At 41.2% G+C, this 22,725-nt stretch overlaps 1 protein-coding gene across 1 annotated transcript; it reads right to left on the bottom strand.

The window, feature by feature from the left end:
- Positions 1–2,614: 2,614 nt before the first annotated feature.
- On the bottom strand, positions 2,615–21,484 carry si:cabz01090165.1 (uncharacterized protein LOC100333421 homolog). The gene is made up of 2 exons (XM_067388919.1): positions 20,115–21,484; positions 2,615–3,164 (listed from the first exon to the last, which is right to left on the bottom strand). The coding sequence occupies exons 1-2, from the start codon at positions 21,482–21,484 to the stop codon at positions 2,615–2,617; spliced, it is 1,920 nt and encodes a 639-aa protein (XP_067245020.1).
- Between the last annotated feature and the right edge of the window lie 1,241 nt (positions 21,485–22,725).

Genomic DNA, 22,725 nt, shown 5'->3' with positions numbered 1-22,725 from the left:
CACTAGGCCTTATCTCAATCTCTAAACCCCCATCACAATACTCATATCGGCCCTTTTTCTTCAATCATAGTGCCTTTCTCTATCTCCGTAGCTCTTCTATCTCTATCCCCACGTCCTTATCTTTCCCATTTCACACTGAGCAAAAGGAAATGTAAATCCATCTGAAGCTAATAGGAGAAGCATCTCCAGTTGTGCTCTAATTTTAGAAACAGGACCTGCATTTCAATCAGTTGTGGTCCATCAAAATGTTAGATCATGAATCAGTACTCAATTGAGCTACAAGCAGGGTTTGAAAATAATACCCGCGAATCGTGGCAGGTAACGCATAAACTCACTAGCTCATAACTCATAAATGACTCAAACTCATTACCAGCGGGTGATGATTCATAAATGATGCCCTTCAAGCAGGAGCTTCAAACATTAGCAAAACAAAGCATAAAAAAGTGCCACATCTTTAAATTTTGCATGCATTTAAAATATCAAAATAAATAAATAATGCAAAAACAAAACAAAACAAAAAAACGAACTATTATTATATTGTAAAAAAAATATTATTGTAGAAATTCTGAATGGCCGGTAACATAAAACGTTAGTAGTCAAAAATGAGTTAATTTCAAACCCTGGCTACAGGTGAATAAAGCGAAACATCAAGCACCTCAACACTGTATGATCCAGAGGTGCTGACAGGAGCTACGGGGCGTTTCAAAATCAGATCAAGATCTGGAATAAAAGATGGATGTCAAAAAAGGGGATTTAACTCTTATGTTTGAGAAAAAGTCTTTCAACCTGATCAGATAGTAACTCTTTGTTCACCTAATTGTACAGGCAGCACAAGGCTTGCTGCAGAAGCTGTTTGAAGTTTCCCCTGAAAGTGACCCTGACATACACCTCTGCCCTTCAACTCTTAGTCATGCAGCGTTCGATTTCTGTCCATTCGAGGTGCTGTTTCTCAACGAAACTGATACGCTTCCACCTGTGCTTTCATCCTGGCCCATTCAGGGCTCCTCTGAGGCTCCTCAATAGAAGGCAACCATGACCAATTCACTGAGATGGCTCTCTCCTGGTTATGTTAAATGGACTCTTGATTCTGAGAGCTGAGGTGGTCCATCGCCGGGTATTATCCACACTGCTGTAAGAGTGAGGAACCTGGCCAACTTAGATTGTGCCTCTAAGGGCATTAGGGCTTTGACTGAATACAAACTGAAGTACAAACCAATGCCTCTAGTGTTGCTGGTGTGCTGGTGGTTGGTTTAACAAGAAGGAAAATAGCAGGGAAAAGTGACTGAAATATAGTTTTCTACTTTACTCCCCCTTCTGAAACCACCTCTACGTTTACATTACATTACGGAGCCCACCGTGGCACCGACTCCACTGTCGTTTTGCTTTCTTATAGAAATAAAAACCATTAAATTCAGTTGGATAATGATAATGTAAACTTTTGTAACTCTGCTCATCCAGCACGGGCTGCAGAGTTGCACACAGTGCAGCAGGAAGATGACTAACAAAAACATGGCGGAGGATTTGTTGCATTCTTGTAGAATGCACAGTCAGCACACAGTACGTGCGATCGCAAATTCGAAAGTGAAAGTAAAACGCGAGCTCCCTGATGTGCGCAAATTAGGCTACATACAATAGCCTGTCTTCCAAAATCAAACCTATCTTAGGCTGGGCTATTGTAGCCACCTCTTTGCTGTGGTCTCTGTTTGCACTTTGAATATTGAGAGATTTTATTGAAGTGTTATTTATTTTTGTTATTTATACTTTTTTTTTATTATTTCTATGTTCAATTTGTGGAAAGGAGTTCAATTAGGAGGTCACACACAGCCTCAATCAGAAGATCTGGAAGCTCAAAATTCACGTACAGTAAGGTGTAAAGAGACATATGAAATCATACAGCCTTGTCTCGTTCTTGTGAACTAAGTATCTCATCACACCCCTAGTATATATGTATGAAGTCATGTGGACTCATAATACTGTGGTGAAGTGAGAATTCAGATACAGCCTCTGCAAAAATACCAGTATTTAGACACATGACCTGTATCTCGCAAGGAAAAATAGTAATATGTGCTATTCCATACTCAGCAGGGATATGCACAAAATACATATGAGCCTAATGTGCTGAAATGTGCAAACCATATGATTTCCTCCCATTTTCACTGCAAACATCCCAACTAGGAATAGCATTTCAATTTTGCGCCTTTGTAATTCAAATGCATCCTATTGAACTAAACAACTGTCAGGCTATCAATTTAAATAGTGATCTCAAGTTCACCGTACCATTCGGGAAATCTTTTTAGGCCCATTGCCCTGACGCAGACAGACAGCAGAGCCGGTATGCCTGTAATTTATCCATTAAATGAGGTCTAATTAACAGAAATGGAACATCTCTGCATCATCACTGTAGTGTGGGGAGATTCTATCACGTTGGCAACCAGTTACCTAGCAACAAACCTTAACAGATAGAGGAGAAGAGAGGAGAAGAGAAAAAAAAAACATCCTCACCTTGGACAGGAGAAAATCCTCAGTTAGGCTGCAGGATGCCGGCAACAGAAAACAAAACTGAATGGGTTGAGGTGTGAAGAGAATGGGAAGGGAGGCGGGATTGAACCCTGTGTTATTGCGATATGGAGTCATCCTCTTTTACGGATTTCCCATATTCTGGGTTCAAGTCCACCACCGTGGTGCCTTTTAGTGCTCCATAACCCCCTTCTAGGCCGTGAGACCCTTCTTGTCTGTCTGACCCAAGCGGGACAGAGGGCTTGCTGGAGGAGCCCGATGAGGACGACGACCTGGGTGGAGGGCCCGATGCCGCCCCCTGCTGGCCTCCGTTGGTCTGAGAACAAACGTTACTGACGCGGGCGGCCTTCTGCTTGTAGTGCTGGCTGTGAAGTTTATACTTCATCAGCAGGATGAAGATGAAGACGAGGACAGACGCCACGATGATCCCACCGATGACGATTATCATAGTGCCGCCAAGGAACTGGTCGTGGATGGAGCGGCAGTGGCGGAACTCACGCTCAGTGGTGAAGGACACACAACCGACCAGACGTGTACCGGTGAGGGCCGTGATGCCATCATCGTAGACGGCCAGGACGCAGAGCTCGTAGTCCCGTGACGAGGCAAGATCGCTCAGAATGAACAACTTATGGGAGGCGGGAATCATCCTGAGAGAGAAAGAAAAGATGACACCTTGATCATTAAAAAGTTAAATAAATACTCTATTAAGTTGTTTTTGCACCAAGGTAAGTAAAAGTAAAAATTGTAAAATTGTGAAATATTTTTAGAATTTAATTTTCTATGTGAAAATTTTAATTTATTTCTGTGATCAAAGCTGAATTTTCAGCATCATTACTCCAGTCTTCAGTGTCACATGATCCTTCAGAAATCATTCAAACTGCTTGTATATCATTTATGTATAAGATGAACAAAAGGGGGCCTGAGACACATCCTTGAGGAACTCCATTATTAATAATGGTTTTGTCTGAGAGAATCACATAAATTTCTACCCTCTGAACTCTGCAGAATAAGGACCAAAGCACGCACATCACGGTCAAAAATGCTTGGTTCTCGAAAGTTGGGTTCTCGACAAAGGAAAAAAGTCGGCACACCAAGTCTCCAAAAATGCAAAAATGTAATAACTTACTCTCACAATGGTAACGTTTCGAGCATGCAAGCTCTTCATCAGTACAATTAAAAATTGAACCAACAAGCCTTTATACTAACAGGTGAAGGATCACATGAATCTTTCTTTCTTTCTTTCTTTCTTTCTTTCTTTCTTTCTTTCTTTCTTTCTTTCTTTCTTTCTTTCTTTCTTTCTTTCTTTCTTTCTTTCTTTCTTTCTTTCTTTCATTTTTTGTCATGTGATCCTGTCATGTGATCTTTGGTTCAATTTTTAATTGTCTGATGAAGAGCCTGCATTCTCATAACGTTACCGTTGTGTGAGAGTACATTTTTCATTTTTTGCATTTTTGGAGCACTGGTGTGCCAACTTTTCCCCTGTTTTTTACCCTCTGTTGAACCAGGCTTTCGCTATACTCAAAAAAACATGATACGTAATTTATACCGAGCGCAGCGTTAGTTCAGTCAGGCCACGTAGGCATAGTGCTGCGACCAGCTGACACGGTCAGCTGTCATATTTCTCCAATCACTACCATTCTCCTATTAGACACGGGACATATATACATGGCATTACTGCTCGGTAAGTATGCTCAAACCCTCCCTCCCTCTCCATTATAAGCATGAGCATATTACTGTGCACCTTCTGGTTGTCATCTTCTTTTGTTTCCGATCACTAAGGCTTTCAAATCCTGGCTGGCATGGACCTCACTGCTGAGAGACACTCATCCTCATAACCAAGCTGCAGTATAGACATCCCACTGCCACATCTACACGATTACCATGTTCGCTTTTAAAGACATTACTAAGTGTCGTAATTGTCTATGTATTTCCAAGCTGATGGTTCGGGGGGGTTAATGTTAAAGCTCTTGTATGTTCAATTAATTTTGGAGCAAGAACCCCCACAAGGAACCATACCGCCAAAGATAAATTGTGTTTCAATAAACTCAAGTTGCCAAAGTAGTCTTGTCTGAACTAACAGTGTTGAATGATTAATTGCGTCAAAAGCTTTTTGGAGATCCAAGAGTACCGAACCACACATTTCACCTTTCGTCAATCTGCTTCCTTATAAAATCTGTCAAATAAAGAAGTATCAGTCAAATAAGATTTCCTAAAATCATAAATGAGATTATTACATACTGATACATCTGTTTATACACAAACCTTTCTAAAAATTTTGAAGCCACACTAAGAATTTCAAGGATCATATCTATTTCCTTTCTTGTATAATGGAATGATCTTGGCTATCTTCATGTCACCTTTTCCAAAGAAAGATTCACAATAAACGTAACAGTTGGAGCTATAATATCTGCAGCATCTCGGAAAAAAAACATCCAGGCCAGTTGACTTGAACCCTTGAAGATCTTCTAACATCTTAGTAATGTCATCTACTGTAACTTTAGTAAAAAAAAAAAAGTAGTTAGGCAAAAGTTCTAGTTTTAAATAAAATAAATTGATGCAAATGATGAATCAAATGTATTAGCATTTATTACTTTTATCAAATTCTATCTCACCATCGAAATCTAATCCTAACTTTAATAAAGTATTCAGTATTCAGCACCTTCACAAAGATGTAGGATCTTCCTAGTTTGCTTGTATTTGTTCCTTTATAAAACTACTTTTTGCCTCCTTAATAGTCTTCTGACCTAAATTTCTAATGTGTTAAAAGTATTTTTAAAGTAGGCCTATTTTTCATGTTTTTTTCATTTTAAATGGTATAAATATTTCTCAGCATTGCAGTTTTTACTGTATTTACATCAAATAAATGCAAACTGGGTGAGCAGAAGAGATTTCTTTCAAAAAAACTGTGAACTGTAGTGTAAATAAAAGTGAAAGTTAAGTGAACAAATGTTCTGAGAGTGTTAGTTTAAACTCCACAAAATTCAATTGAGGGCAGATGGTTGTCATGAACACACAGTTTACAATATTGCCCATGCTGTCCAAAGGGAGACACGTGTCAAAGTAGATTTAAGCATAACATGTGCTCTGTGCCATCTGCAGCAGAGAGATTGTGTCTGCCCTGGGATGCACGCTTTTTTTTTTTTCTTCCTTTTTTTTTTTTTTTTTTTGCATTTTCTGCCGACCTTTGTGCTACAGGACAGAGTAAGGAAGTGCAACAGTGTTGGAAGACTTCCACTGGCTACATCGGGGTCAGTGAGTTCGCAGAAGGTTGAACTTTGATACGCTAGCAAAAAAGGAGAGGGGGTTTTGAATATAATTGTAATTATATTTAACTATCAAGGTCCAAAATGAATACTCAACAAGCAGCAAATGCAAGCTTTGGTGAGTAAATAAAACATGTTGGACTGTAAGAATTATAATCAGACTCTCGCTAATGTAACATGACATAATGATGTCACAAACTGCTTAGTAAAGAAAACTATTTTAACTTAGTATAAAACTCATTCAACTGTTTCAAGTTACTTCATGTAGTGTACAATAAATACTGTATTATACTGCATATCAATAAAAAATGACACTTCATGCCAAAAACATACAGTAATCAAACAGGTCACTGATCATATATATGAAAACACAACCCAAGTGCCCAGACAAAAGATTTCCCCCTTTTCAATAATGCAGGTGTTTTAAATGTTTTAAAGGAAAGATTTACTGATTTAAATTTACTGATTAAACATGCACTATATTTTCCCGGCATAACTCTTTCAAAGATTAAAATATTTGATAACGCTTAATTTGAAGCCTCTATATATATAATATATTATAAAAGTATTTTTAATGCATTAATTGTGTTTCCCTTTCGTGGGAACTGTCGACGCTGCGTGGTTACGCATTGGGAACCTTCTGCGTGATGTCGTCACTGAAGCACTCATGTATCTAACCAATCGCATAGCGAGACGTCAGAGACGGGTGACGTCACGGACCAGGAAACTATAAAGCATACCCGGATGCAGAGCACGCTAGCTTCTGTGCCTTCAACAAAGCGCTCTATGTTATCTTGTCTGTCTTATTTGGTGTTGTTTGTCTCCTTATTACTGACAAAATATCTCTTCGTCTGAGGACAAGAGTTGCACTACACCACATATATATATATATATATAAAAAAGACAGTTATAATGGAACGTTTGTCTGGGGGTTGAGCATGCCCAGGCAGCTCTCGAGGGAGCTGTCTGCGTGCATTGCGAGAAACTGACCCTCAGAGTGTTGAGATCTCGCCAGGCACTCTTCGAGGAGGGTGCCTCGGCGAGCGTTCCCCGCGGGTCGGGTCCTGCTGCTGCTGAGGCACAGCGCCGGCTGTCGTCGTGGGGTTCGCAGATGGAGACCCCAGTGTCTCTTCTCAGGCGGCTGAAGCACGCGTTGCGGTTTCTTCCCCCCAGAGAGAGGCACCGGCGCTTCACCTCTCTTCCTCCGAGGAGGTTGATGTGGTGAGCGTCGAGACTGAGGAAGTGGACCTGCCATCCTTTTTCCCCAGCATGTGAGGAGCTCCTGGAGGTAGTGACCAGGGCTGTTGCCAAGTTAAAAATCGATTGGCCAGCAGAGCCAGCACCGCTCGGTCGCTACCCCAGCGTCGGGGTTTGCCGTTTTTCACTGACCTCCACACTGAGGTGTCGAGGTCGTGGAAAAGGCCCGTGCAACATCGCGTGTTCAGCCCCCAAACATCTGTATACAGCAATATAGTGGGGTTGAAACGGCACGGTTATGCGGCGATGCCCCGGGTTGAAGAGACGCTCGCGGGCTATCTCTCGCCCAAGTCGGCATCGTCGCTAAAAGCCCCGACGTTGCCCACCAAGCCCTTAAGAACTACATCAAGCTTGGTGGGCAAAGCATATACGGCAGCAGGTCAGGCGGTGGCATGTCTACACACCATGTCGCTGCTTCAAGCCTATCAAGCGGACCTGCTGGGGGAGATCGATGAGAGCGGGGAGGCCACATATGATTGCATCCAAGAGATCAGGATGGCAACTGATCTCGCTCTCCGTGCCACCAAAGAGACGGCCAAAGAAATTGGCCGGTCTATGGCAGCCTTGGTGGCAACGGAGAGACATTTTTGGCTGAACCTCTCGGACAAAAGGGAGCGAGACAAAGCTGCCCTTATGGACGCACTGCTGTCCCCTGCGGGCCTCTTCGGCGACGCTGTAAATACAGTCGTCGAGAGGTTCCAGGAGGCAAAAAAACAGTCAGCGGCGTTCCAGAGGTTCATCCCCCGCCGCTCTATTCCCCCCGAGGCTGCTGAGCGGGAGCAGCCTCGGCCGTCCACGAGCTCCTCAGCGCACCACAGAGCGCAACAAAAAGTGAGCGTGGCCACCCGAGCTCCCCCGCAAACAGCTTGGGGATCGGGTCGGTCCGCTCACAAGAAGCCTTCCAAGGGCAAAACGGACCTGCGGGCCGTTATCATCGCCAGGAAGGCTTCAAAGCGGTCCTGACATCTGTGGGTCAAGACCCAATGAGGGTGGTCCCCTCCGGAGGAAGCCAGGAAAAAGTACATCTAATCCCCGCTCCCCTTCGGCACCCTCAGGGGATCAGTCCGTCAACCCTGCCAATCAGTGTGCGTCAGGGCACGGCGGTCCCCGCCGGTCCTTCGAGGAGGGCCGGCCACTTGATTCGGTTGTCATCTGCTGGCGCCGCGTCAGAGCACCGAGCCAAGTGCTCAAAAAACACCAGAGACCAGTCTCGAGAGACTGGTTCCCTAAGTAGATTTTTTGGCAGAGTGGAAACTACTTCCAAATATATCAAATTGGGTGCTGCTCATGATAGAAAAGGGTTACAGAATACAGTTCGGGTCTCACCCGCCCATATTCAACGGGGTCCTTCCCACAGTGGTGACCCCCGAGCAGTCTCTGGTGATGGGACAAGAGGTTATGACACTCTTGCAAAAAGGAGCTATAGAAAGGGTCCCTCCTCCCAGCAAGCTGTCAGGCTTTTACAGCCATTACTTCATTGGTCCGAAGAAGGATGGAGGACTACGTCCTATCATAGATTTACGCGTGTTAAATCGCTCAATCCAGAAGCTCAAGTTCAAGATGCTTACACTCAAACAGATTATCCCACAGATCAGGTCCGAGGACTGGTTTGTGGCGATAGACCTGAAAGATGCATACTTTCATGTGTCCATCCATCCTTCTCACAGGAAGTTCCCCAGGTTTGCTTTTGGGGGCGAAGCTTACCAGTACAAGGTTCTTCCGTTTGGCCTATCGTTATCACCCCGCACATTCACGAAGTGCGTGGATGCGGCTCTGGCCCCGCTGAGGCTTCAGGGCATCCGCGTACTGAATTACATCGACGATTGGTTGATTCTAGCTCAGTCAGAGCAACTGGCAGTCCAGCATCGAGATGTTGTTTTGCGTCACATGGAGAGGCTTGGGTTGAGGCTCAACACCAAAAAGAGTGTGCTAGTTCCGGTACAAACTATCACTTATCTAGGTGTAGTTTGGGACTCCACCACGATGCGGGCACATCTGTCTCCCGCTCGTGTGAGTGCCATTTTAGCAGCCGTGAAAGGGGTGAAACTAGGTCAGTCACTCACTGTAAAACAGTTCCAGAGACTGTTGGGTCTGATGGCAGCTGCGTCCAACGTGATACCTTTTGGCCTTCTGCACATGAGACCCTTACGGTGGTGGCTCAGGACCAGGGGATTTTCCCCGAGGGGAAATCTTTTTCACATGATCAAAGTCTCACGACGATGCCTTCGTGCTCTGGTCATGTGGAAAGATCCATGGTTCCTGTCCCAGGGACCCGTGCTGGGGACTTCTGGTCGTCGCGTAATGCTTACGACAGATGCTTCCCTCACGGGCTGGGGGGCGATCATGAGTGGCCGTCCAGCTCAGGGCTCATGGGAGGTCCATCAGCTCTCCTGGCACATAAATCGGCTGGAGATGATGGCAGTGTTTCTGGCATTAAAACACTTTCTCCCAGACCTGAGAGGCCATCATGTGTTGGTCCGCACGGACAACACTGCTGTGGTCGCCTATATAAATCATCAGGGGGGTTTGTGGTCTCGCCAACTTTATTACTTGGCCCGTCAGATCCTCCCGTGGGCCCTTACATCCCGGGGCGCCAAAATATGGAAGCGGACGCCCTGTCGAGGCAGGGCCCGAGGCCCGGGGAGTGGAGACTTCACCCAGAAGTGGTGGATCTCCTATGGAAAAATTTCGGTCGCGCAGAAGTCGACCTCTTTGCCTCGGGGGAGTCAACCCAGTGTCCACTCTGGTACTCCCTCACCCATCCAGCACCTCTGGGGCTGGATGCCATGGTACAGATGTGGCTGAGGCGGCGTCTGTACGCATTTCCCCCGATTGCCTTGCTCCCGGGAGTTCTAGAGAAAGTACACCGGGAAGGGGTCAACCTAATACTGGTGGCCCCCTTTTGGCCAACCAGAATATGGTTCTCGGACCTAGTGTCCCTATTAGACGGCTCCCCAATGGAGCTTCCCCTCAGACAGGACCTCCTGTCACAAGCGGGCGGTCTGATAATACATCCTCGCCCAGAATTATGGAAACTATGGGCCTGGCCTCTGAGGGGGCCAGGTTCGTAGATGCTGGTCTCCCAACCGAGGTTGTGGAAACCATATTAAACTCCAGAGCTCCCGCCACGAGGAAGCTTTATTCATACAAGTGGAATCTGTTTTATGCCTGGTGCAGACGCATTAATGTGGACCCTGTCCACGCCTCAGTTAGTCATGTGCTTACATTTCTAAAAAAAAGAACTCGGAGGGCTTATCCCCTTCAACATTGAAGGTTTACGTTGCGGCTATATCTGCCTTTCATATTCCCCTTGTAGGTGGCCTCTCGGTGGGTCGAGACCCCCTGGTCACTCGCTTCCTCCGTGGCACACTGAGGTTGAGGCCTCCAGTGCACACAAGGGTTCCGGCCTGGGACCTGTCCGTGGTTTTACAAGGGTTGGCTGAGGCGCCCTTTGAACCACTAGAGGACGTCCCTGAGAGGTTCCTCACTCTAACTACCTTTTTACTTGATATCACTTATTTGAAAAGGATAGGAGATTTACAAGCACTGTCAGTTGCTCCTTCATACCTCGAATTTGCCCCAGGAATGGTGAAAGCATTCCTGCATCCTAGACCGGGCTATGTCCCTAAGGTCCCTACCCACGTTCCAGGTCCCATTGTGCTCCAGGCTTTCTATCCTCCTCCCTTTAAATCCTTGGATCAGGAAAGACTGAATCTGCTCTGCCCTGTAAAGGCTTTGGATACTTACGTCCACAGAGCTGCCCTGTGGCGTAAGTCTGATCAGCTTTTTGTCTGTTATGGGTCCCCTAAGAAAGGGGGCCCTGCATCTAAGCAGAGGATGAGCAAGTGGGTGGTCGAGGCCATCACACTTGCATATGATGCGGCCGGACAGCCTTCTCCTTTAAATGTTCGTGCCCATTCTACGCAGGGTTTGGCGGCATCAAAAGCTTTGATGTCAGGTGTCTCCATCGGTGACATCTGTGACGCGGCTGGCTGGTCATGCCAGCACACGTTTGTAAGGTTTTATAACCTTGATGTCGGCTCCACTCCGGGGTCATCAGTTCTGTCAAGATAACTTGGCAAGTATTTGCCGCTACGGCACAGTTGGAATAGCGTTCCCAATGCGTTACCACGCAGCGTCGACAGTTCCCACGAAAGGGAACGTCTCAGGTTACAGATGTAACCCTGGTTCCCTGAGTAGGGAACGAGACGCAGCGTCTCCTGCCGTACCCCCTGCATACTTGCGAGCATTTGTCTCAGACTTATCCAGAAGCTAGCTTACTCTGCATCCGGGTATGCTTTATAGTTTCCTGGTCCGTGACGTCACCCGTCTCTGACGTCTCGCTACGTGATTGGTTAGATACATGAGTGCTTCAGTGACGACATCACGCAGAAGGTTCCCAATGCGTTACCATGCAGCGTCTCATTCCCTACTCAGGGAACCAGGGTTACATCTGTTACCTGAGACGTTTCTAATCCACCTTATAATGCATTATGATTTAATGAGTAATTGTGACCACAGTTATGATACATTATGCATTCAAAAACAAAGTGTGTGTAGCAAGGAATCTGCAGATATTATAATGCATTAACTGTTAATGCATTGCAACATTCATTATGAGTAAATTTCTAATGCATTTAAAAGGCATTATAAAGTGTTACCATTTTTTTTTCCTACGCAGCCCTAATCCTGTGAGCATGAGTATCATGTTTTTGCAGGTTTGCTGAAGTTATGTGCAGCATGCATTATTCTGCGAGGCTCTGTCCAGCTCTGCGGTTGGCTCTGGTGCACTGAGGTGAGAAGATGAAGACCTGAATCACGCCGCGCGGCTCGCCCTGGGTGACGTGCTGTGTATGTGTGATGTGTGTTTGTGTGACCGTGAGCATGACCGCATATTTTTGCATTTGACCCCGTGGGTAATTGGCCGAGCTCCTTTCGCGAGCGAGGGGTTGACGGTCAGGGTAACGGTGCATGAGTGTGTGTGTGTGTACTGGTAACTGCTAAGACACTGTGGAGAGCTGCTTGATCGTTTTGATTGCTATTGACAAACAGCCACATATGAAATTACATATCAGCAGTGATTCGGGCCAATGTTTTCTTTTTGATGGGGATACACTTTTATCAGAGATTGTAATGCATGCCAATGCATTAAATATTATGTTTTAGTGTTATGTTTCAATAACGAGAGCATGTCAGATCAAATCTGAGTATTATTATAACAGCTTACTAAGGCTTTTTAACTATGTTAAAAAACATTTTGTAAAATCTAAAAATAAAAATATAATAATTTATTAAAAACTATTTAATAAATTATTGTAAGTAAATAAATAAAAAATAACCAGGGCATGTCAAATCTTGAATCCAATCTGAATGTTATTATAACAGCTTATTAATGAAATGTTAATATATATTAACAATATATATATATATATATATATATATATATATATATATATATATATATATATATATATATATATATATATATATATATATATATATATATATATATACATATATAAAATTTGTTTATTATTATTTAGTATGTTATTTATTGTTTTATTAAATAATAAAAATATAGCATAAATAAAAATAAATAATAAAAAATGAAAGAAATTAATTAAAAATAACCAGAGCATGACAAATCTGAAATCTAATCTGAATATTATAACATCTTAGTAAAGACATTTTAAATATATATATATATATATATATATATATATATATATATATATATATATATATATATATATATATATATATATATATATATATATATATATATATATAAATAGGAGAGCATTATTATAGTATTTTACTAAGGACATTTAAAATTAATGTAATATAATTGTGTTTTAAATAATTTATAATATATATAATATAATATATATATAATAAGTTATTAAAATAAATACACAATTATACATACAAAAAATACACAATTATACATAATTTGATAAAATAATTAAAATAAATAATACAATTATTAATAATTCATTAAACTAGATTTAGAAATAGAATATGCATTATCAGTAAAACTTCCATGCTTAACTTAATACTGTAAATGTGTCTGATTTTACACTTTAAGTGACCATTGATTAGCTGTCCTATTATTTGTTTAACTGCATTTGCATGTTCATCCACACACATTGTTTCATGTTTCGTAAGCGTTAAACACTGTTAACAGCACTGTCAGTGAGTTTTAATAAGTGTTAGGTTTCGAGCAGCTACAACTCTGCACCGCCATGTGCTAATGAGCAGATACAGGAATCTCTTCAGTCTGTTCCTCTGGATCCTCTCACAGGGCATTTGATGGATATATATTGAGAAAAATTCCTCTCACTTCTGGCAGTCGTTGGTCCTTTTAAGCTGCCGAGGGTCAGTCTGCTGCACCTCTGTCTCTGGGCTGTCACTGTAAATGGAGAAGGGGGTTCGAGCTCTTCTGAAGATGTGTCACTTGGCACAGAGACCCTGTCATCTCACTGTCTTCTGAAGGAGCTCGTACAGCTTAATTACCCACTTAAAAGCGGCTTAAATTAAAGATGAAAACATGCAAATAAAGAGGGACATAATAAAGGGAACAAGAGAGAAAAAATGATGAATGTGAAAAACATAATGACAGCTAACAGTGACATTCTCAAGCAGAGACCCTTGTCATTTTTTTTTCTACTTTATTGAATATTATTAAATTGTGGTATTTTATTTGAGTTTAATAAAAATAAAGTATTCAACTTCACTACATTTATTGTACTTTGACAAATGTGCCGACAGAGCAACAGGGCGATCTGGCACTTTTCTGCGCTTCAGCCAATAACAGACAGGTCTGATGTTGAGTGCGGAACCAATCAAAACTTCCAGTTTAGCTAGGGGGCGGGGTGTTCAAACCACGCTTTGACAATCAATCGTGTTTTGAATCAGAATCGCTAACATTTCAATATTTAATGAGTGTAAGTGTATGCTCACTTACATGCTCAGTATGCTCATATTCTGGCAGCTCCTGAAATGGGTCATACAATTGATATTATCAGAGCACTGAGCAGTTGAAGTAAATAAAAAACAATTTGGAGAAATAACAATTTAAGTGTCTAAATGCATGTACACACCTCAGCTGAGATGTAAAGCTTGCCCTCTTTAACAATACAGTTAAACTAAATATATGTAAATAAATGTATTTACTGGCACTTTTCTATTCATACTGTTTTAATCCCTCATTTGTTTGATCGTCTCTCTCACTTACCCTTCTTTGCTTTTGCCTTTCTGATGATTTCATCTTTTAATGATCTTAAATGGACTTACTTTTCATAATTATTAAACAATCACTCTTGGCAACAGGGATAGCTAGTACATTTGCTTAGCATAGTGTCAAACACAACAATTTATAAGATTAATATCGATATGTTGTGTTCCAAAATCACTGTATATAGCCTATATATACACATCAATTGGTTTTAAATAACTTCTGTGGTCAATGTTGCTTCTTAACACAGAGTGAGATATATAAAATATAAAATTCTATGATAAAGGCTATGACGATTAATGCAGCATTATAGACATTATTCTTTTGAAAATAGATAGCACGGGCATATCCTCACAATCATGTGTTATTCTTTTCATGTTTGATGTTTTATCAGTCAAAACATCTCTATCTGCATGTTATTCAGCTGTAGCAATATCTGATGTCCATATAAGGGATTTCCTGGAACGTCATATGTTTAATATTTCTATGAATCTCACTTGTGGACTTTCTGTGGGCGAGGGCGCCCTCTGGCTTCCAGTATGAATGAAACAGAAAAATTACATGAGAGTGTATAAAAATAGAAAAATAACACTAAAGTACTTTGTAACGTAGTAAATTCAGTAGTTTTTCAGCAACTACTTATTTATTCTTACTTGAGTCTTAGTATTTTTCAGTTCTTGAAAAATAAAACACACACAATTACACAATTACCCTCATATCGTTTCAAACCTGCATGACTTTTTCTTTTGCGGAACATAAAAGAAGATATTTTGAAGAATTTATTTACCAAAACTGTTTTTGTCTGTAAATATATCTACATAACAATTTAATAAATAAATAAATAACTTTTTTTATATGTATTTGATGCTTTTCACTTTTTTTCTTTTAACACAATAATGACTTTGATGTTTCATTATGTGTGATTAATTTGAGATTAATTGGAGGAATTAATAATTAGATTAGATTTTAACCACTTAATGGCCTTAATATATATATATATATATATATATATATATATATATATATATATATATATATATATATATATATATATATTAATAAAATAAAAGGCCACTTATGTGTTGTTAACTATGAATATGTTCCTTAAGTGCACTTTTAAAAGTGCACTTTGTAATAATATCAAATTGTTACTTTAAAACAGTTTAACTTTAAAGTACTTTTTACATATGTTTTAATACTTTTCTGTCGTGCTTTAAAGAAGTACACTTATTTTGATGTGTTGATGAACATACTGAAGCACATGTAAAGTACTTTAAATTTATTAAAATTGCAACATCATGTAAGGGATGACGTCAAAGCCTGAAAGACATTTACGTATGGGTTTTTATAAAGGGTTTTACAAATTATGAGTAAAATAAGGTCTGTGGTAAGCTTACGTTGACAATACTTGTACATTTTGTTTTCTGTAACCTGCACACACTCACACCCCAAACAACTTATCTGGCTACTGATCAGAAACATACTTTTTTTTTTTTTTTTTAAATAAACAAAACATCATCATTTTTATTTATTTTTTCTCCGATATGGGAGTGTGAAATTTACATTGTAGAGTAAAACTTCCAAGTGTCATCCAAGAAGAGTCTCCACTTTCCAGTCAGTGGCTTTAAGAGAGCGTCTGGGAAGAGAATGCACGTTGATGTAAATGTACTCCATCTGACACCACACCTTGCACTTCATTCAGGTCTTCATTTGGCACCATGCACACTGCGCCTCCAGCGCTCTTTCACCCAGACATCACTTCAAATTTAACCTGTCTTTTCAGCTCAAAGTTTACACTCTATATTCTCACCTCAGCCACCATCTCGAAGTCATCTCTACTCTAACCCGGCTCGCTGTCAACAGGGAGCCTGGCACATGCATTCTTAATTGATTCTGAAAGACTTTTAGATTACTCCGCAGCTCTATAAACCAAAGAACTCCCTTCGCCTTTTCCATAATTAATAGCAAATTGCTTTCTGTATGTATCTTTTCTTCTCTCTTAATCTATCCACAGGGATTATTGCAGGAGTTAATTACATCCTTACAGATCCCTTCAATGAGAAATCATGGTCGTCACCGACAGTGGGGCCATGACTGAATGCTAAAAAGGGAGCGTTAATGTAGTCGTTTCTGCATAAAGGCCGTCATTGTCAACATGCAACCCAAAATATAGGGCAGATTTCCAGACGGTTGCTTGTCCTCTTAATATAGTACAAAGCAAAAGATTGGGTTTTGAATTTGAGACATATTTCAACATCAATGCAAATACGGCTTCATTGTAATCTTTGCGGAGCATCTGAAACGGGGGCAAACACTTGACATGCAGCTTCTATTGTTATTCTGTTATTATTGTCTTCCTCAGAGCACCTCAAGCGCTGTGATTTATTGAAGGGTGTCAATGCGTCTGCTTGTGCAAAATTCAGTTTGAATTGCATCAGGGTGAAACTATTACAGTGGAAGCCAATCTGTCTGTGCACTAATGAAAATCCTTCAAGAGCTTTTCTGACATGTAGAACAGATACCCTAAAACAGCTGGTCCCGTTGAGAAGGGTTCTTTGATTAGCACAGAACAAAAATGTGGCTGTATTTCATACATTGCATTCATGATATTATTGTGTCTTTGTTGGCTGGCAATCATCGAGGTCCATTTGTATTCATCAGAGGAATTGCAATGTTTCATCCGCTATCTGAATAGGATTCCGCCATAAGCCATTAACACCCCCAGTCTCAGATGCCAGCCTCTCCCTTTGAACAAAGACAGAATCAATTTGTTTATCTAATGCAGAATTACCCAGATTCAAAACCCATTTGGGGGGATAGACCATACACAGTGCTCTCTCAAATGTTGCGTTTCAAAAGAAGAGATTTTTACTACAAAGCTTTGAACAATGTGCAATCGGCAAGTCTTGCATTTATGACTTAAACTTCATTGTAATTTGGACATTCAAGCCTGAATTTTTGATTTAGAATTATGTGAATCTTGAACTGCATGCTGTAATCTCCATGTCACATTGCAGTGTTTTCATAAATATATTTTCAAAATACTTCAGAAAGTAAAAAAATCAGCTGTGAGCTCGATGTTTGACTTAAGCAACAGCAAAATGGGTGAATAACTATGTATGCCACTTTATTTTTAACTTTGTTCTATAATAATTATTATGTTGATGTTGCTGCAACTGGGAATACATTAGAAACACAAGTTGATTTAAATAAGTAGATCAGAGGGAAGAGAAACCATGAACTGGCTCTGATTAAAAAAATAAAATAAATTACACACTATCTGCAAATAATTTCTTTATTATTGGTAAAATCATTGTATTTCTTAGGGAAAGTATCTGGAGAAGTGCATCAAAATACCATTGGAGCGTCTGACAACCTTCAGTGTAGACGGTATTGATTAAAATAAAAGCAATTTAGCCTCGACACGTTCTGACATGCAGCTCACATCCTTTTAGACGTTAATGTGAGTACTGTCTACAGTCTAATCATGAATAAAATCAGTGCAATGTAGGAAAGGTTTGTGGAATGATGACAACAATACTCCTGCCTTTATGACAAAAAAAAAAAAAAAAAGTTTTATTTTTGTGTGAAGGCCCTTTCACATCAAAAGGAAATGAATAAACCTCAGGCTCAAGAAAATGCATATTTACGCCTGTACAGTAGAGGGTGTAACTCAAACAAACCTTTCGTTCTGGATTAAAGACGAATAGGATACAAGAGAAGGAAGTTCAACACTCTTATTTCTAAATCTAAAGTAATTTCTGCTTTTAAGTGTGACTGAATTAGGTAATTGAAGGTCAGCAGCAAAGACATTGGTAAATAAAGTGAGATTAAATACATAAAGTATATTTCTGTAATTTAATATAGTTAAGTATTACAGGTTTGCCTTAAATTCTGAGATTGCATTTCACTGTTTTCATTCATTTTGAGGAATACTGAATGTTTTCATGCATGTGAGATATTTAGTCTAGAACTACAATAACCATCATGTTCACACAGTGCACCCAACACCTCTGAACAGTTTCTTTCTCTCAACATGGAGACAGGAGAGCTGTTACTTTTTTGAAAAAGTTACTTAGATATTTTGTTGTAAATTGAAAAAGTAATGCATTACTTTAATAGTTACTTGAAAAAGTAATCTGATTATGTAACTCAAGTTACTTGTAATGCGTAATGGCGCACACGAACAAACATACACGGCCTGTCACGGTTCTCGTTCTCGAGTCAAGAACCGGTTGCAACAGTTTTCGGATCATCAGTACACAACCGAGAACCGCTTCTTTCGGACATGTCCGATTTGAGAACCGGTGAGCTGATGATACTGCGCATGCGTTTAACTTTTCAAGTGAACGAAAAGCACGTTAGTCATGTTTTGTTGAATATCGGACAGTGTGATAATATAAAACATACAGAAAATATAACGTTTATTATGCTTTTCCAAATACACCATAGCAGATTAATAGCATATAGTGCTTTCAAGTTATTTTATTTTTTTTTTAAGATTGAAAACAATTAGATTTATCAAACTAAACATTTATTTGTTTCATAAATAATCCATGGACAGCTTTAATTTCTAAACAAGGTGATATAAAGATAAAAAATGACGTAATCAAACTACAGCGAGAGCAAACTGGCGACTCCTTTTGAATCGCTCTCGCGGTTCTCGAATCTCAATCTCGTTCTTGAGTAGAATCAGTTGCAACGGTTTTCGGATTATCAGTACACAACCGAACAACCACTTTTTTCGGACGTGTCCGATTTGAGAACCGGTGAGCTGATGATACTGCACACGCGTGATTCAGCTTGTGATCTGAAGCTACCGAACAGTAACATCACAGCACCGGTTAACTAGGACACCTGATGCTATGAGAGGACTCGAATGAGGGGCCAAAACATAAGTTTATTTAATCATAATGTAAGAGGATCATGATGAAGACTAATTTATTCACTTTATAACTGTAAAACTTTGTTTGCACATCACTGCCTGTATATGTGTTTGGATGCTTTAGGTGCAAAACTACATTGTAAGAAACGCTTCAGATTATAATGTTTTAGTTGACTGATGTTATGATTACTAACTTTATATATTTGAATCACTTGTTTTTTCAACCCGGCCCGCGATAGACGAAGTCATCGCGGATGACGTCATTACATCGGAGCGAAAAAGAACCGGTGAACCGTTTTTTTTCAACCGGTTTATTGAATCAAACTGTCCGAAAGAACCGGTTCGTGGAAAAGAACCGAACTTCCCATCACTACTCTGCAGTTTCTTTCTCTCAACATGGAGACAGGAGAGCTGTTACTTTTTTGAAAAAGTTACTTAGATATTTTGTTGTAAATTGAAAAAGTAATGCATTACTTTAATAGTTACTTGAAAAAGTAATCTAATTATGTAACTCAAGTTACTTGTAATGCGTTACCCCCAACACTGGAACAGACGACAACATTGTCAAAACGATCCCAGTCCACGCGGATCTGAAAACGTCTAAAAACGCTGCATTCTGCTGTCAGGCCAGTAGTTGGCGATGTCATGATAGACTGAACGAGTAACATGCATGCGTGTGACATCACCATTTTCACAAATTCACGTTTTTGCAGTTTACATGATAACGGTATCGTTTTCAAAAGTTTGCATTTCCAGGCCCCCAAAACGTCACTGTCATGTAAATGAACGCCCAAAACACACAAAAATGTTTCCGTTTTTAGTTGGAAATGGTGTTGTGTAAAAGGCCCTTTAATTAATTATAATAACCCTGACTAAAAGAACACTGGTGCAAATCAAAGATAACAGATACACAGAAAGCTACGTTGTAATCTCTAGATTCTGAGATGAAACTCACCTGTATATGAGGATGTCATCGGTGGAGCTGTTGTACTGGATCTGGTACATGCGGACTCCAGGGATGTGGCTTTGTGGAGGCCAGCGGATCATCACTGAGCTTGAGGTTATTTCTGAGACGCTGACCCGCTGATCAGCTCGAGACTGGCCTCCGCTACCACTACTGTTGGACTTTATGGAAGTCGGCATGTCCGAGGGTCCCGGCTCAGGCTCCAGTTTGGGGTCGTAATGCGGCGAAGGGTTCACGACTAATTCCACAGGAGCCGTAGCTTCACCGGCCGCATTGGATGCTATGCAGGTGAACACGCCGGAGTCTTTCACAGTGGCCGTCAAGATATCCAGGGAGCCGTTATCGTAACATATGGTGCGCGAGGTGTTGCCGATCAGCTTCCCGTCCGGACTGACCCAGTGGACGGTCGGCTCGGGGTCTCCGACGGAGCGGCATCGCAGACTAACCTCTTGACCCTCCATCACGAACATCTTGGACGTGTGCCGAGTGATCATGGGCGGCTCGCACACAAACTCCTCCTCGCGGATCGTCCAGAAGTATTTGCCTGCAAGCTCTCGCGGGGACGCGCACGTCTCCAGATCGTCCTCCCGCGTGAGGCGCCGTAGCCAAACCAGCTCGCAATTGCAATGCAACGGATTCCCACCGAAACTGAGCACCAGCGCGGTCAGCGGCGAGCCTTTCAGTTTCGCGTACACGGGAATGCGTAGGAACAGAGGATCCGGGGGGATCTTCTTCAGCTTGTTGGACGTCATGTCCAGTCTAGCCAGTTTGTGAAGATTCGAAAATATCCCTTCGGGCACGAACTCGACGAGATTGTGGTCCAAACTAAGGGTGTTGACGCTGGCCAGCATTGCTATAGTGTCCCATGGCAAATCCACCAGATTGTTATAAGAAAGATCGAGATCTTCCAGAGTTTCTAGGAAATCTTGAAAGGCTCCATCTGAGATGCTGTGAAGCTGGTTATTTGCAAGTATAAGGTGGCGCAGATTCACCAACCCCTGCAAATGGGTGTCGTCCAGCACCGTCAGCCGGTTTGCATCCAGATGCAGAGCGTGCAGATCCTGCAGGTCGGCGAAGGCGTACGGCTGGATCTGGCTGATGGTGTTTCGGGAGAGCGTGAGGTGTATGAGGCTGCTCATGTTAGCAAAATCTCTGTGGCGCAGGGTGGTGATGAAGTTGTCCATCAGTCGCAGCTCGGCGGTCTGCCGGTCGATATTAGGTGGTACGAAAAGCAGGCCGGTTTTGGCACACAGCACGGTGTATGAGGGCAGCAAATTCTGGCAGGTGCAGCGTTTGGGGCACAGCATGGCATAGGATGGCATGGAGAACAGAGCCAGGCACAGCAGCAGCAGTTGCTCCATGGGTGCACTCCTGCAGGAATCAGAGCACAGAGAAAAACGGTTTAGCTCTCATGCTGAGTCTCTTCCCTCTGTCTGGGAATCTTTCTTAGCGCTCTATAACCTTCCCAGACACACACACACACACACAAACTCTCACATGCACGTTTAAGGGAAGGATTGTATTAAACATGCAAAGATTGTTGGACACATTAAGGAAAAGCTTAAACTGAGTAGACATTGCAGCTGCTTGTGAGGTTATACTATTTGATATCTACTTGCATGTATCAAAAAATTAGCAAACGCCCAACTGGACTTGTATTTGCTCCTTATGCACATTTCCCTAATTAAATTAGCACATTAACATTTTTATAACAACATGATGTATGCTTTTTCCACATCTGGAGTTGAAAACTGGCATTTTATGCACGAAACCATTCTTCTAGCTGTATTGTTTAGGGACAATACACCCAAAAAATACATTTCTGTCATCAGGTGGATGCATGTTTCAACAGACTAAATCCAGAAGAACTGTGGCCGTGTCTCCAAGACGCTTGAAGAAACAGACCTGCAAAGCTACCTGAAAAATGATGCCCAAGTGTACCTGGACAAAAAGCCAAAAGCTGTTTTAAACGCAACCGGTGGTCACACCAAATATTGATTTGATTTGGCTAATAGAAGTTAATTGATACATACAATCTATTTATGGCATTATTTTTGAATGCATCCTCACTTTGCAGGTTGGTTTCTTCAAGCGTCTTGGAGACACGGCCACAGTTCTTCTGGGTTTAGTTTGTCTCAGTTTCATCTGTCATTCGATGATGGTGAGATCAGATCAGATCGGCTATTTTCAGACTCCTTGTGCATTCAAAAATCTCACTGGATTATTAAAATTAATAGCAAAATATATGTTTAGAAATCTGAACTGATATTTCCTACTGACACACTACAGCAAAATATATAAATAACTGGCTTAAAACCATTTTTGGGGGGTGGAAATACTGACATGCCTACGACTTTTGCACAGTAGTGCAAAACAGGAACAGGCTTTCACGCTCATGTCTTTGGAAACCTGTATGACTCTCTTTTTTTTTTTTTTCTCTCCACTGAACAGAAAAAGAGTTCAAAGTAAAATGTCCCACCAGGTGCTTCTCTTTTCCATACAATAGAAGTGAATGGCTGTCAAGCAAGATTCTCAGGGAATCACATCAAATTAAATTCGTCACATAAAGCTGTAAGACTTTGCGCAAATCCCGTCAACAACT

This window comes from Chanodichthys erythropterus, chromosome 7 (assembly GCF_024489055.1).
Source record: "Chanodichthys erythropterus isolate Z2021 chromosome 7, ASM2448905v1, whole genome shotgun sequence".
NCBI classification, from domain to species: domain Eukaryota; kingdom Metazoa; phylum Chordata; class Actinopteri; order Cypriniformes; family Xenocyprididae; genus Chanodichthys; species Chanodichthys erythropterus.
The sequence above is the reverse complement of the archived record's forward strand: the minus strand, read 5'-3'. Positions and strand labels throughout refer to the sequence as shown.